The sequence below is a fragment of the Netta rufina genome, assembly GCF_964035555.1.
Source record: "Netta rufina genome assembly, chromosome: 15".
NCBI classification, from domain to species: Eukaryota; Metazoa; Chordata; class Aves; order Anseriformes; family Anatidae; genus Netta; species Netta rufina.
Genome location: NC_140138.1, coordinates 663,990 through 676,052, shown reverse-complemented (window position 1 = coordinate 676,052; position 12,063 = coordinate 663,990). Strand labels below are relative to the sequence as shown.

At 36.8% G+C, this 12,063-nt stretch overlaps 1 protein-coding gene across 7 annotated transcripts in view; it reads right to left on the bottom strand.

Annotated features, from left to right (window-relative positions):
- Positions 1 to 12,063, bottom strand: part of MRTFB (myocardin related transcription factor B) — an 88,486-nt gene that overhangs the window by 56,287 nt on the left and 20,136 nt on the right. For 6 of the 7 annotated variants that reach the window (XM_084296248.1, XM_084296247.1, XM_084296253.1 and 3 more), the window contains one exon: positions 8,666 to 8,883. In XM_084296248.1, coding sequence (XP_084152374.1) covers positions 8,666 to 8,819 — 154 coding nt within the window. In that variant the 5' untranslated portion in view covers positions 8,820 to 8,883. The remainder of the gene's footprint in view (positions 1 to 8,665; positions 8,884 to 12,063) is intronic. The other variant, XM_084296249.1, reaches the window with a different exon arrangement.

Genomic DNA, 12,063 nt, shown 5'->3' with positions numbered 1-12,063 from the left:
AGATCTTCTTCTGTACTGACATTTCAATAGACAAAACCCCTTTTCAAATAGCTAAATTTTCATCTCATCTTTCTGCTTAAATACAGAATATTTTGTAATATCTGAAAGAGAACTACTCATTTCCAAAGTAAACGTTGGGCGTACCTGTTTCCAAAGAAGTATTTTCAGCAGTACAAATAGCTGGATCACACTGAGGATCACACAAAATCCACGAGCTAGAAACAAAACTGTGGCTAAAACACAGGTTTCTATTAAACACCAAAACACAACCATCTCTTACAGCTAAAAGACAATCATAAGCCACATGCATTGTATCTATCAACTGCAGGTTTAAACTGGGGTACAAATAACATCAGTGGATCAGAAATGGAAGCTGAAGTAAAAGATACATGAGGTGCTTTTTGTTTTGATATAAAATATATCTCTTAGAATTTGCATTATATTCGGAGGGTAGAAATACCTCTCCTTTTAATTTCAATTTAAGTTGCATATATTGCATATAAGTGGGTGAAATGAAGAATAAAAGGCTTCAGAATGGAACATCTCTGTCAGTTAAATGAAAACCAAGCAATATCTAATTTAATAAGAATGTATTGCATAGTGTTTTCATACACGCTTATTTGCTTTTAATCTAAGGAAAGTGGTATTGTTTCTTCCCATCCTCCTGCAACACAGACTTCCAAGTGCTCTGCCAACCTTCAGCCTATAGAAAAAGCATTATTTAGAAAGAGGAATTGCCTGCTTGAGGTTCTCCAAAATCACAAGGTACAGGAAGAAACATCGCAGCTACACCAGGCTCCCCACAGTGCCTGCCTGCCTGCCACTCGGCATAGCCCTAGTACCTTTTTACATCAATAGCCTGGTGAGCCAAGCACTAACAGTGTGCAACTTTAACCTCGTTAAACAAATAACTAAGCAACAACTGCTTTAAAAGTACATTACAAGTCATCACATCATATGGAATTCATTCTTCTGCAATCACATGTAAAGCCCACTACAGATGAATTTAAACTCTAGACAAATAAATAAATAAATAAATAAGAGCAGAGGTAGGCATTTAAGCTGTTTCACTACCACGAGATTTTGAAGTGGACAAAAAAAATAACTTTGGTAATGTTCACTGTCTAAATGAAAGATTCCCCACCATTTTGCACCCATGTATCTGCATCTAGATAAATACATGTATAAAAATGTATATATGTAAAAAATACATAAAAATAACTATTTTTAGATAAATACTATTTATATGCAGTTTTAACTGGACATATACACATTTAACAGCACATAAATTTACATACCTATATAAAAGTATATCATACATAACTTTTTAAGGCCAGTATTCAGTCACCCACCATGCCACCTATGATTTGCTAAGGGCTCATGTAATAAATTCTGCATATCACGTACCAGTTTGTTTGAACCACCTTACCATCTTGTAGTGGCTGTATCACAAGCTAACATTTCAATGATAACATAGGCAGCTAGGATTTAGTTCTAGCAATTTAAAATAATTATACAGTAGAATTTAAAATTAACATTCATTTCTAGCTATGCATGTAGTTATCCACAAGGAATTTCAGGAAAAAAAGAGTCAGAATACATCAGTTTGATCAAGAGATCTCTTTAAAAGAAAGCATACTTTCCGTATCTCCTGTAATCAGTCAAATGCCAAGCTCTCTAACAGGATTTTTTTCATATATACCAGATGACTTAAATTGAGTCAGGCACAGGTCATGTCTCCCATCTTAATCTCTTCACAATAAGCAGACAATTAAAATAAAAATCTATAAATCAAGCTAAAATGACAGATTGTTTGTTTAGAAGTTTACCAAATGGAATGACCCTGCTGGAATTCTTTCATGTAGCCTGTGAAAATGTCAGAATATATTCCATTTAAGAGGTCACAGTCCCTAGAGAGCTCTGAGTTTTGGCCTGTATGTCTTTTCACATGCTTTAATATTTGAAAATTGTTCCTTGTAGACACTGACTGATGCCCTGGGAATGCTAGGATTGTGGGAACAGGCAGTACCAATGACAAAGACAGACTTACTGGGAAATCAGTACCTACTCATTTTGCTCTCTCATCTTATAACAAGATAAGACAACATTCAAATTTTATGGGGGGAGGGGGGAGGCAAAAGAATCCTCACGAAGTAATTTGTTCTTTCTGCTGACATCATGTCTTAAAAAAAAACAAAACAACAAACATACATACAAATATATATTAAATACAACATCGTGTGTTCTTACAATGGATTCTTTAGTTGAATATTCATACTGGATGTTCCGTGGACTATTAAAACTTAAAGGAGAGAGAAATCACAGAACAGCTGAGATCTTGAGATCATCTAATCCAACCTTCCTGTTCTAGCAGGGTCAGCTGAAACAGGTTGCTCAGACTTGTGCCCAGTCAGGTTTTCACAGATCCTACAACCTCCCTGGGCAACCATTCTTCATTTATCACTTACTGTATACATCTATATGGTACATACTAAATACAGAAGTATACACATATGCATATACAACCTATGGTATTACATACATACACCTCTAGAGTGTACTTTCATGAATTGTATATTTCATCTAGGTTTGTATTTTTATAATGCACTTCATTTTTTGTTGTTGTTTACTTTCTTTGCAGGAGGGCTTTGCTGTTAATCATATCTGTATGCTGTTTTCCAGATCTCATTGCTTACAGCTTAGTGACTGTGAAACTTTTAATTTCAGGTGACATTTCCAATTATTTTCTGTGCCACTCTGTTACTTTAATCAGAACTAACTTTTCCATTTGTTGTTCCCACTATTGATTTTTCTCTACTTTTGTCTCTCCAAACTGTCTCAAGAAAGTAACTTCTATGCATGATAGCCTACTCTGTACCATTAGGAGAGAAAAAAACATGCCTAATCAGAGAACTTAAAGTGGGAAAAACTGACGTAGATGAACACAAGGAGAATATCCCAAATTTGACCCGATTCCCTAGCATCAAATTTGCAGCTTGAAATCTATTAAGTGCAGAGAGGATTAAGAATTTGTTCAGAAGCCGTAAAGCTATGCCAAGAATGTATGACACCAATGCTACTTAACAAGGGAGTGAAAGATGAGAGATAACAGGAAAAACAGTATGCCCACAACTCTTAGATGCCGGAAAATTTCCCCTGGTGCATCAAGTTTATCTAAACAATATCATTAGGTTAAGTGTAATATAGATTTCATTTAGTTATTTTGAGAACTGTCTGTATCGCAGCTGGCTCCACTGATCTTTTAGGACTACGCAATACACACCACTTGGATTTTTTATTATCTTCACAGGAATTCACTACAGTTCCCCCAATTCCTATAGGAACTATAGTGGCCCTATAGGAAGCTGTCGTTCTCATCTGACTCAATACCTTAAGGTCTTGGTTGCTGAATGCTCTTGTTCTTATGCAGCCTAAGACACTAATTTCATAAGACTGATTTCTTTTAATAGGGATTTTTCCAGTCTTGCCTTTTATGTAAAGATGTTCAATGTCCATCAAGGTTTTTATCCTGACAAACCATCCAACATTCTTATCTCTTCTAAATTAGCTCAATTCTCCTGTAAAACAGCTGCTGACCATTAAAGATTAATGCACAAGATCTAGCAGGGAGCCACAGTAGGCACATCACCACCTCTTCTACCCTCCTCCAGCACAAACTGGACAGTTCAACACAGAACCAAATGCAACCCTATATGTAGCTACTCCAAGAAGCAGACACCCATGAGCAACACGGGGCAGAACTCTTTTGCCACACAATGCAAAGGACAGAGCATGTGCACATGCACAACCTGTTTACAGCCAAGACCAAGAGCTGAAGTGGGCTGATGAAGTGGTAAAGGACAGTCAATGGCCTGTATAGGATGCAACCAATTACTCATTTTACAAGAACATAACCGAACACTCATCTGCAGATAATGACTGCACAAAAGTAATTTGCTGTCTCTCTTTCAGAAACCAGTAGCCATTGTCACGTGAAGGCAATTCTGGCAGAATAGGATAGGTTAGGAAGCCACTGGAAAGCCAAGAGAATTTGCTATTAAAGGCAGAAGCTAGAAACTTTTGACTCTGCTGGTAACCTTCAAACAACTCCGATTGCACAGCTCCTGACAGTAAGACCTTCACACCTTCCTCTCCCAGTCCAAATGGCATGCTCACCAGTGCTGCGAAAGTACTAATTCAGCATGCAGACGGCTTTGCTCTGGCAGTGCTGCTTCTCTTTAATGGTATCCGCATGTGCAATCCCTTCCCACCCTTTGGCTCTGGAACAGCAGGTTGGAAGGCTGCATACAGCACCATCCCCATCCACCCTCCTGCTGTTAGCAGTAGACAACCTGTCCTTCCCTCCTTTGCCACCTCCTGTCTCTCAGACAGAAGCTTGTGAAAGTGCGGTACAGTGTGTGGGCAGCACATTGTTCTGACTAGTACTTCAGCTGTGCCATGCTGCCTGCCTGCTACTATTGTAATTCTTCTTCCACTGCAGTCCAGCTACACAACACCTAGTCATCAATTTTCTTCCTCCCGCTCCCAAAGAGCCTTATCTGTGTCACTTTTCTCCTCCCCCAGCTGCTGGCCTTCCTAAGGACATAGCAGCCTGACACAGATGAGTCCTTCCAGCTTCAAGCACAGGTGAACTGTACACAACCAAGTATCCTGCAGACAGGAATGCAAACCAGGAGCCTCTTAAGACTACAGCACTCTGCTTCCCAATCTCCATTTACATGAGCAGTCCAACTACCATGCCACAGCCGTGGGCTATACGCCAGTGGCTGCTGTTAAGACTGACAGAATTACAGGTACATCTTCAGTATCCACTCACCAGGGACGAAAATCAGGAGCACTGAAAACGTAACTTTCGCTGCTTTCTGACAAGTTGAACAAGAACTGGCTTCCAGAGAACAGGCACGATAACTCACTGCAATCAACTGAGTACAAGTTTACACAATCAATGCATTGTGCATATTGACTAATTATCCAGAAATAGATGCAGACTAATGAGAAACACAAATTTAATCAGCAATTCAGTATTCCCCACAGCTGTCAACCTGAAAACAGTTTGTCAAATTAAAAGGGAAACTTTAAAATTGTAACAGTCTAGAAGACCACCATATAACATCCTGGAAAGATGATTCTCTGTTATTACACACAAACACATACACTGAGTTATTACACATCAATACATACAATGTTTTATAAACAGTTTATTGTTCTAATCCCCCCAAATTAAAGTAAATGTTTGCTTTAGTGATGACTCTGTTAAAGTATTTCAGCCCTGCAATAAAACTTTTATCTAGCAAATCAGCTTGAAAACTCCTATTACTTGCCTTACAATTAAAATATGTAACATTAATCAGTTAGCATTTCTCTTTCAGAGTCTTTTTGTAATGGAATGAATTAAATTTGAGAGGACAAGAATATTTTGCTGCTCTTCTCTCTCTCTCACACTCCCCAAAGAATCTACCCTTCTGTCTTTATTCAGGGAGTAAACTACTGCATTTAGTAAATGGCTGAAGAAGCTTAAGATGCTCTTTCCCCCCAGCTGCTTGTCATTGGTCCTCTACTAGAAGATACAACCCCTTCAACAGAGCTGGTGGAGCACGTAAATGTTTCTTTGTCAATTCAAAGGACGACAGTTCCAGTGGAGGTTAATCTGCACCATGAGATTTTGAAACAAAAAATATTGAGCTATGCTCACCTGAACCATAATGCTAGTTTTGCTGTATGATTGATTGCTGGAGACAGACTGGGCAGGGGAAGGGAAGTAAACTGTAAAAAAAAGAATGAAGTAGTAACATCTCAAACTCACCAGGCACTTGCCTGCAATTTCATTGCATGTTTCTGTTACCCTGCTGTAATTGCCGCCATGTAAAACCAAACCAAACCATAGACCTCACACACTTGTAGTGTCAATGACAAAGCCTGAAATGCAGTTTTTATACTGACTTGGGGAAGTCAGCTTAACACTATGCAGAACAATACTAGAATAATTCAGCCTTCCACTGGACTACTGCCAAAAGTCTCCCTTAAGTAAACAAAGGTTAAAGGATAACTACCAAAGCTCACAGTAATTATAATGCTTCCTGCATACAATTATTCAACAACAAAAAAAACAACTTATATATTCCATATTTTTCTATTTAATGCCACTGTATTTTTGTGTACTGAAGTCTCATATACTTACAGACTTCATAAAATACTGACATGTTAAAATACTCCAGAAGAAATCCAGTTTTGGATTTTCTTGTCAAAATAGTAAGTATTGAAGCTACTTTTAGTATGAATACATCAAATTCACATTTTATTTCTATGATTTTTCTATTGACTTTCACCATTTCTACTGAATTTTAGTCTGGATTCTCCTGTGAACCAAAGAGACTAAATTTGAAATTACAGGCGGGCAACAGTTTGGGTGCTCTGGAGGATCACAGTGCCCACAACTCCGACTGTTCTTTTAAGAAAATAATCTGAACACAAAATAGACATTTCTTCCAGGAATACAACCAGTATAAAGTCAGATATAGTCCGGTCTTCCCCATAAGGACAGGAAAAGTACTGGGATGCTCCTCTAAGTACACTTCAGAATTTACTGAAAGAGTAAATCCTGAAAAAGAAAAAGAGTATCCTGCACTCTATGGCAGGATGCTTAAACAGTATTAGAAAGATCCATAAAACCGAAAAGGATAGGAAATTGCACTCGTGCCCATCAAACACTTGTTTATTGTGTCTACCAGACTGTATCCCTCCAAAAAAAAAAATGCTCCTACATTATGAATTCTGTCTCTTCTGCAGTTCTATTTCTTGAACTTTTTATTTTTTAAAAATCAATACGCTTATGTTTACTATTGTCTTGAAAACATTTATGAACCAGATGACTTAGTCTTCTAAAAAGACCTAGATGATGTGAGGCCATGGCCCATTACATGAACTTTCTACGATTAAACTTTGTCAGAGAGGACATTAAAATCTTTGTGGGAGGCCTGATACTTACTCCAGACAAATGCCCCAAAGGATCTTAAGTAATAAGAAGAACTAATAAGAAGATCCTAAGCAATAAGAAGAAAAGAAACAACTGTCTGATATGGAAGAACTAAAAATGAAATACTCAACAACAAAATTTAAAAAAATAAACAAATTTCCCAGGGGTATAATTACACACAGGGAATGCATAAACCCACTCCATTCTCTTCTTAATTAGGTTTATGAGTTAAGTGTTGGCATGTTTAGTCTCATTATAGAATAGCTTTCTTTAAACATGTATTTGTGGTGCTTCCTTGACAAAATGGTAAAAGGTTGTGAGCTATCTTATAACAAGCTTTTGGTACAGAAAAACAGTTTATCAGTTGGACATCAAATAATAAGACAACAAAAAGCAATGTCTCCCAAGTTACAGATTTGTTTTCTTACAGAAAATAATTCTTAAAGATACAGAATCAGAATATTAATAAATTAGCTGCAGATCCCTTAGTTTAAAATACTTTATTAATACATTTGTTAACACAGTATTCTGTATTTCATGATCTTCATACACGGACAAAAATAAAGAAGCAATTGTAAAAGACAAGCTCAAGCATTCGAAGTAGCAGTTATTCCACATTTATTTAAGCTAAGTGTAAGTCTCTCCGCTGTCGCATTTTCCCTTAATTACATTTGTCTTTCTTGGAGTACTGAGGGTACACACACAAAGCACCACGGACTTGCATAAACAGAGGCATCTTGATCACAGACACCATTCTGTGCCTTTCTGAAATGGAGAATACTATGACTTGGACCTGTCCCTAGCTATTTTATATACATGCAGCCCACTAACATGTATCCCATTTTTTTCTGCTTTGTGGGGATATTCAGATAGCCGTCCTTCTTATGAACTAATGCTTGTACCATTACAACTAAGTTTATGAATAACTTACTGTAGTTAAACTGATTTAATTTAAAAAAATTACTGCATTTACATATGTTGAACATTCCCAATACTTACTATAAATATTACAAAACATATCTTCGTTATTATGAGACACTAGTCTGAGAAAACAAACACAACAAAAAAGGTTCCTGCCTTCTTCCAAATACAAATGAGCCTACATTTGGATTTAGACCTAATTCTTCCTGGTGCCTACTGTTAACAGTGGAAACGCCTTTTTTAAGTTGCAATGCCAACATCAACAATGAGAACAGATATTGGAAAGATTCCCGAAATGTAAATCTTATTTTTCTTTCATTGTTCAATCTTAAACTATGTGGTGAATTAAGCTTTCTAGGATACAACATGAAACTTCAATTCTGTATTATTTTTTGCAGAAAAATCTGTTCTTGGTAATTTTCCCTTTTTGCCTAGTATTAACACAACTCCTTTCAAAAATATCCTATTAATACATCTCATATACTATCTGTGGCTTAAAAATATAAATTTCTCTATTCTATATGCCTCAGCGAAGTACTCCAGTTGGAGTTTTAAGATCATGACAGGTGAAGCCAATCAGGACAGATTTTATAGCAAACAATCACTGTAGCACTTTACATAACACGGGTTGGGAAAAGCAAGTGAAGGCAGTCAATACCATTATTTGAAGAAAGCAAACAAACTGCATTAATCCCATTGCATACATTTAAGCACCCCAGAGTAAAGGAAAACAGTCACTTTTGCACTCACCATTCTTCCGTTCGTTGAGGGGAGGTAAGTACTGACTGGGCTGCAAAGAGAGTTCCTTGAACTCATGTGCAACTGCTTCGCTGTGAGGACTAGGAGCAAGCCGAGTTAGGGAGCCAGAGTCATCCTCAGCATCCGCTGTCCCCAGGTGATCCATTGTGTTAAAATGGTCTGGAGACAGGGAGAGCAAGTGGTCTCAATCACACTACAGTTGATAAAAACTAATGAAGAAAAAAAAAAAATCATGTAGACATGTTACTGCTGGCTTCTGGTCAGTTCCTCTGCACACAAAATTCTACTTTAAAATGATAAATTCATTATCTAAAATTTTTCAACATAGAGCACAGGTTTGCAAAAATGCAGTTAAGCAACATATTTACATGCAATTTAACAGTCATTTGGTTCTGAGAAGCAGGACAGTTTCTCTGCCAGCTTTACAGAAGACCTACAATGCCAACTTTCAGCATGGATGTCCAGGAGGTCCCATGCACTACCTTCTAGCACGTGACACAGAGTTTGTCAGTGACATTTCTTTTTTTTTTTTTCTGTAGCTTTTATTAGGCAATGCTGAATTAACATATAACATACAGACAACTTTTAATTTTCTTAAACACTCCACAACTTCCCTTAGGTTTAATAATCAACTTTGATATTAATTCAGGACTTGATACCACCAAAGAGCCATATAAGGATTTGTTAATCTTTAATCTCTCTAATAAGGAAGGGTTGTTGCCATGAAATTTTTCACATTAATACTAGCCACTCATTGTAAAATAACCTACAGACTGGAATATAAACCCTAATTTATTATTTATTTTCTTTCTATCATTCATTCAGTGAGAAAATACAGAAGCATGGATTACTCGTACAGGCTTTTCCTAGCTCACAGAACTCTATCAAGTCATTAAAACTTCATTAAAATCACTATGGACTTCAAAGAAGTTCATCACTGGATTCTTGGAAACATAAGCAATACACAATAAGGAAAATTAACAAGGCTACATAAAGCCAAAAAATGTCTTACTATTATTAAATTGTTTAGTTATAGTTATTTTTCTTCAGAAACACCACTGCTGCCTATACTCAGCCTTAAACTTCAAACTTTAGGTCTGCACAGTATAAATACCTTATGTGTTGGGGTGTACATTTAAAAGCCGTTAACATGCAATCCATATTTCAATGACAACAACCAGAATACATCAAGTGACATTTAAAAAAAAATAAAGATGACAAAAAGAATGGTCTATACTACAGAAAGGGATAAAAATCTTTTTTGCTGAAAACACCAATTTGAAAGTAAGCAATATAATCAGTACTGCTTGACATGTACTTCAGTAGAACAATTATGATGGTTAAGTGCATATTTCTCATTATTTTCCATAGTTACCAATTGGTGCTTTCACATTAAATGAAGACACATTAACTTACTGTTATGCAAGATTTTTTCTTTGTTCTTAGCTTTTTAGAAGAGTAATTTACCCAGTTCTCATTTGATTTACTGACATTACACTCTCCTCAAACTCCCACTCATACATACAAATTAAGTACATTATTAACCAAGCAAGTTTCTTCAGAACAGAGTTTAAGTGAAAATTTAGCTGCTTATCTGCTTGTAATCGCGGCATTTTATCCACAGTGTATTGGCTATGAGTTACACATTGGAGTCACTTTTCAAAGAGATCAAACCACATTAGCTGTATTCACTAATTTAAATCCATATGAAAAATAATAAAACACCTTGTATTAAAGGTTTAACATCTGTTATATGCTGCATGTTAACTTTTGACTCTATTCCCTATGACAGATAACTAAATATCTTGCTTTAAGTTAAGCCGATATAACTTTTATCACTTCTACAACATGCAGATAAATTAGCTTTCGTTAATTTTAGTTCCAGGATTGTGTATAAATGTGGCTCAGTTATCCTGATCCAACTGAGCACAAGGCAGGCCTGAACTACAACCCATGTCAAATGATATCCCTCATTGCACTGCATAGTAACTCCAAGCGACTTCTTACACAAAAAACATTTTGAACCTGACTGAATCAGGTGAGAACAGCCCTTTTGGAGGTCACCCTGCCCCAGAGTAGGGGCTACCAGCTGCTCAGTATACCTTGTCTTGGTAAGTTCTGAAAATGAAATTCCACCACCTTCAAAGAACCTCACTGAGAATTCTCCCTCTGCATCCCCCTCTTTGAAAGCAACTTCTGCTGCTACCTATGACTGCTGTTTCTTGCTGCTTTGCTGTAACACGGGACAATACTGCTGTTTGTGCATCTCAAATCTGAGTTATTGCTATGGTTTCATACAGTATCCAAACTCGGTTAGGTTATTAGGAAGCTTCTAAAAACAAAGTTCTCCAATTCAGAACTCTAACCTTAATCTGAAAGTTAAGCAAAGCCTCAGATATTGCAGATTTCTTGCCTTAAAACTTTGGGAAAACCTTAGCAAAGAATATGCACCATTTTAACCACTAAAAGTAAATTTAAAAAAATAATTAAATAAACACTAAGCCTAAACATCAACTATTTATTGGTGTACCATCCTTTAACAGTACAAAATTTCACAGCAACAGGATGCTATGAAACAAAACCAAAAGAGGCTGTAGCGTGCAACAGCAAACACTCCCTGAAGTACCACAGCACATGCAGGAAGATATTGTTTCCTCATGCTGCTCTCTGCGCTGACCGACAGCGCTGGGTGAGGTCACAACACACCATTACACGCAGAAGGTCCTCTTTCAACTTTTGCTGTAAGGGTGCTGTAAGATCATTCACTTTTTGGCTGTTAGAAGTCCAGGTATATTCCCAAGTAGTGTTCTAACACTAGAGCAAAACCCAAACTACATTCTAATGCTTCTAACATTTCTAATACCACTGCTTGGTGATCAGCAACTGAAATGCAAAAACAGGAGGAGAAAATAGTTTACCTTGATTAAAATTAAGCCCTGACCAATGAATACTTTATCCAGACATCACGTGCAGATGTGAGAAACTCTTACCTGATTTACAGTTTAATGTATCATACCATAATACAATTACAATTGTAATACCGTTACAGTCAAAGAAAATACACTTGCCTCCCCTTTCTCGTTTATTTGAACCCTCCTCAGTCTTGAAGCATTTTATATTTGTCGTCTGCATTTACAGATGGTAACATTATCTACGTAGCCATTGACTTTAGGCAGGCCTAGACATAAAAGTCTATTAATGACTTAAAGCTCAAATGCAACAGTAAAAAAAAAGTACATGAAAAAAATTCTTTCTTTCTTTGAAATATCCAGACTGTTAATGGAAGTCTCAATATTCTACTCTGCACAACCTGAGAAAGCACCTACAATGCTAATCTGACAGACAGCAGTCAGTTGTTACTTCCAGGGTTTCCACTCCCTTCAAATTAA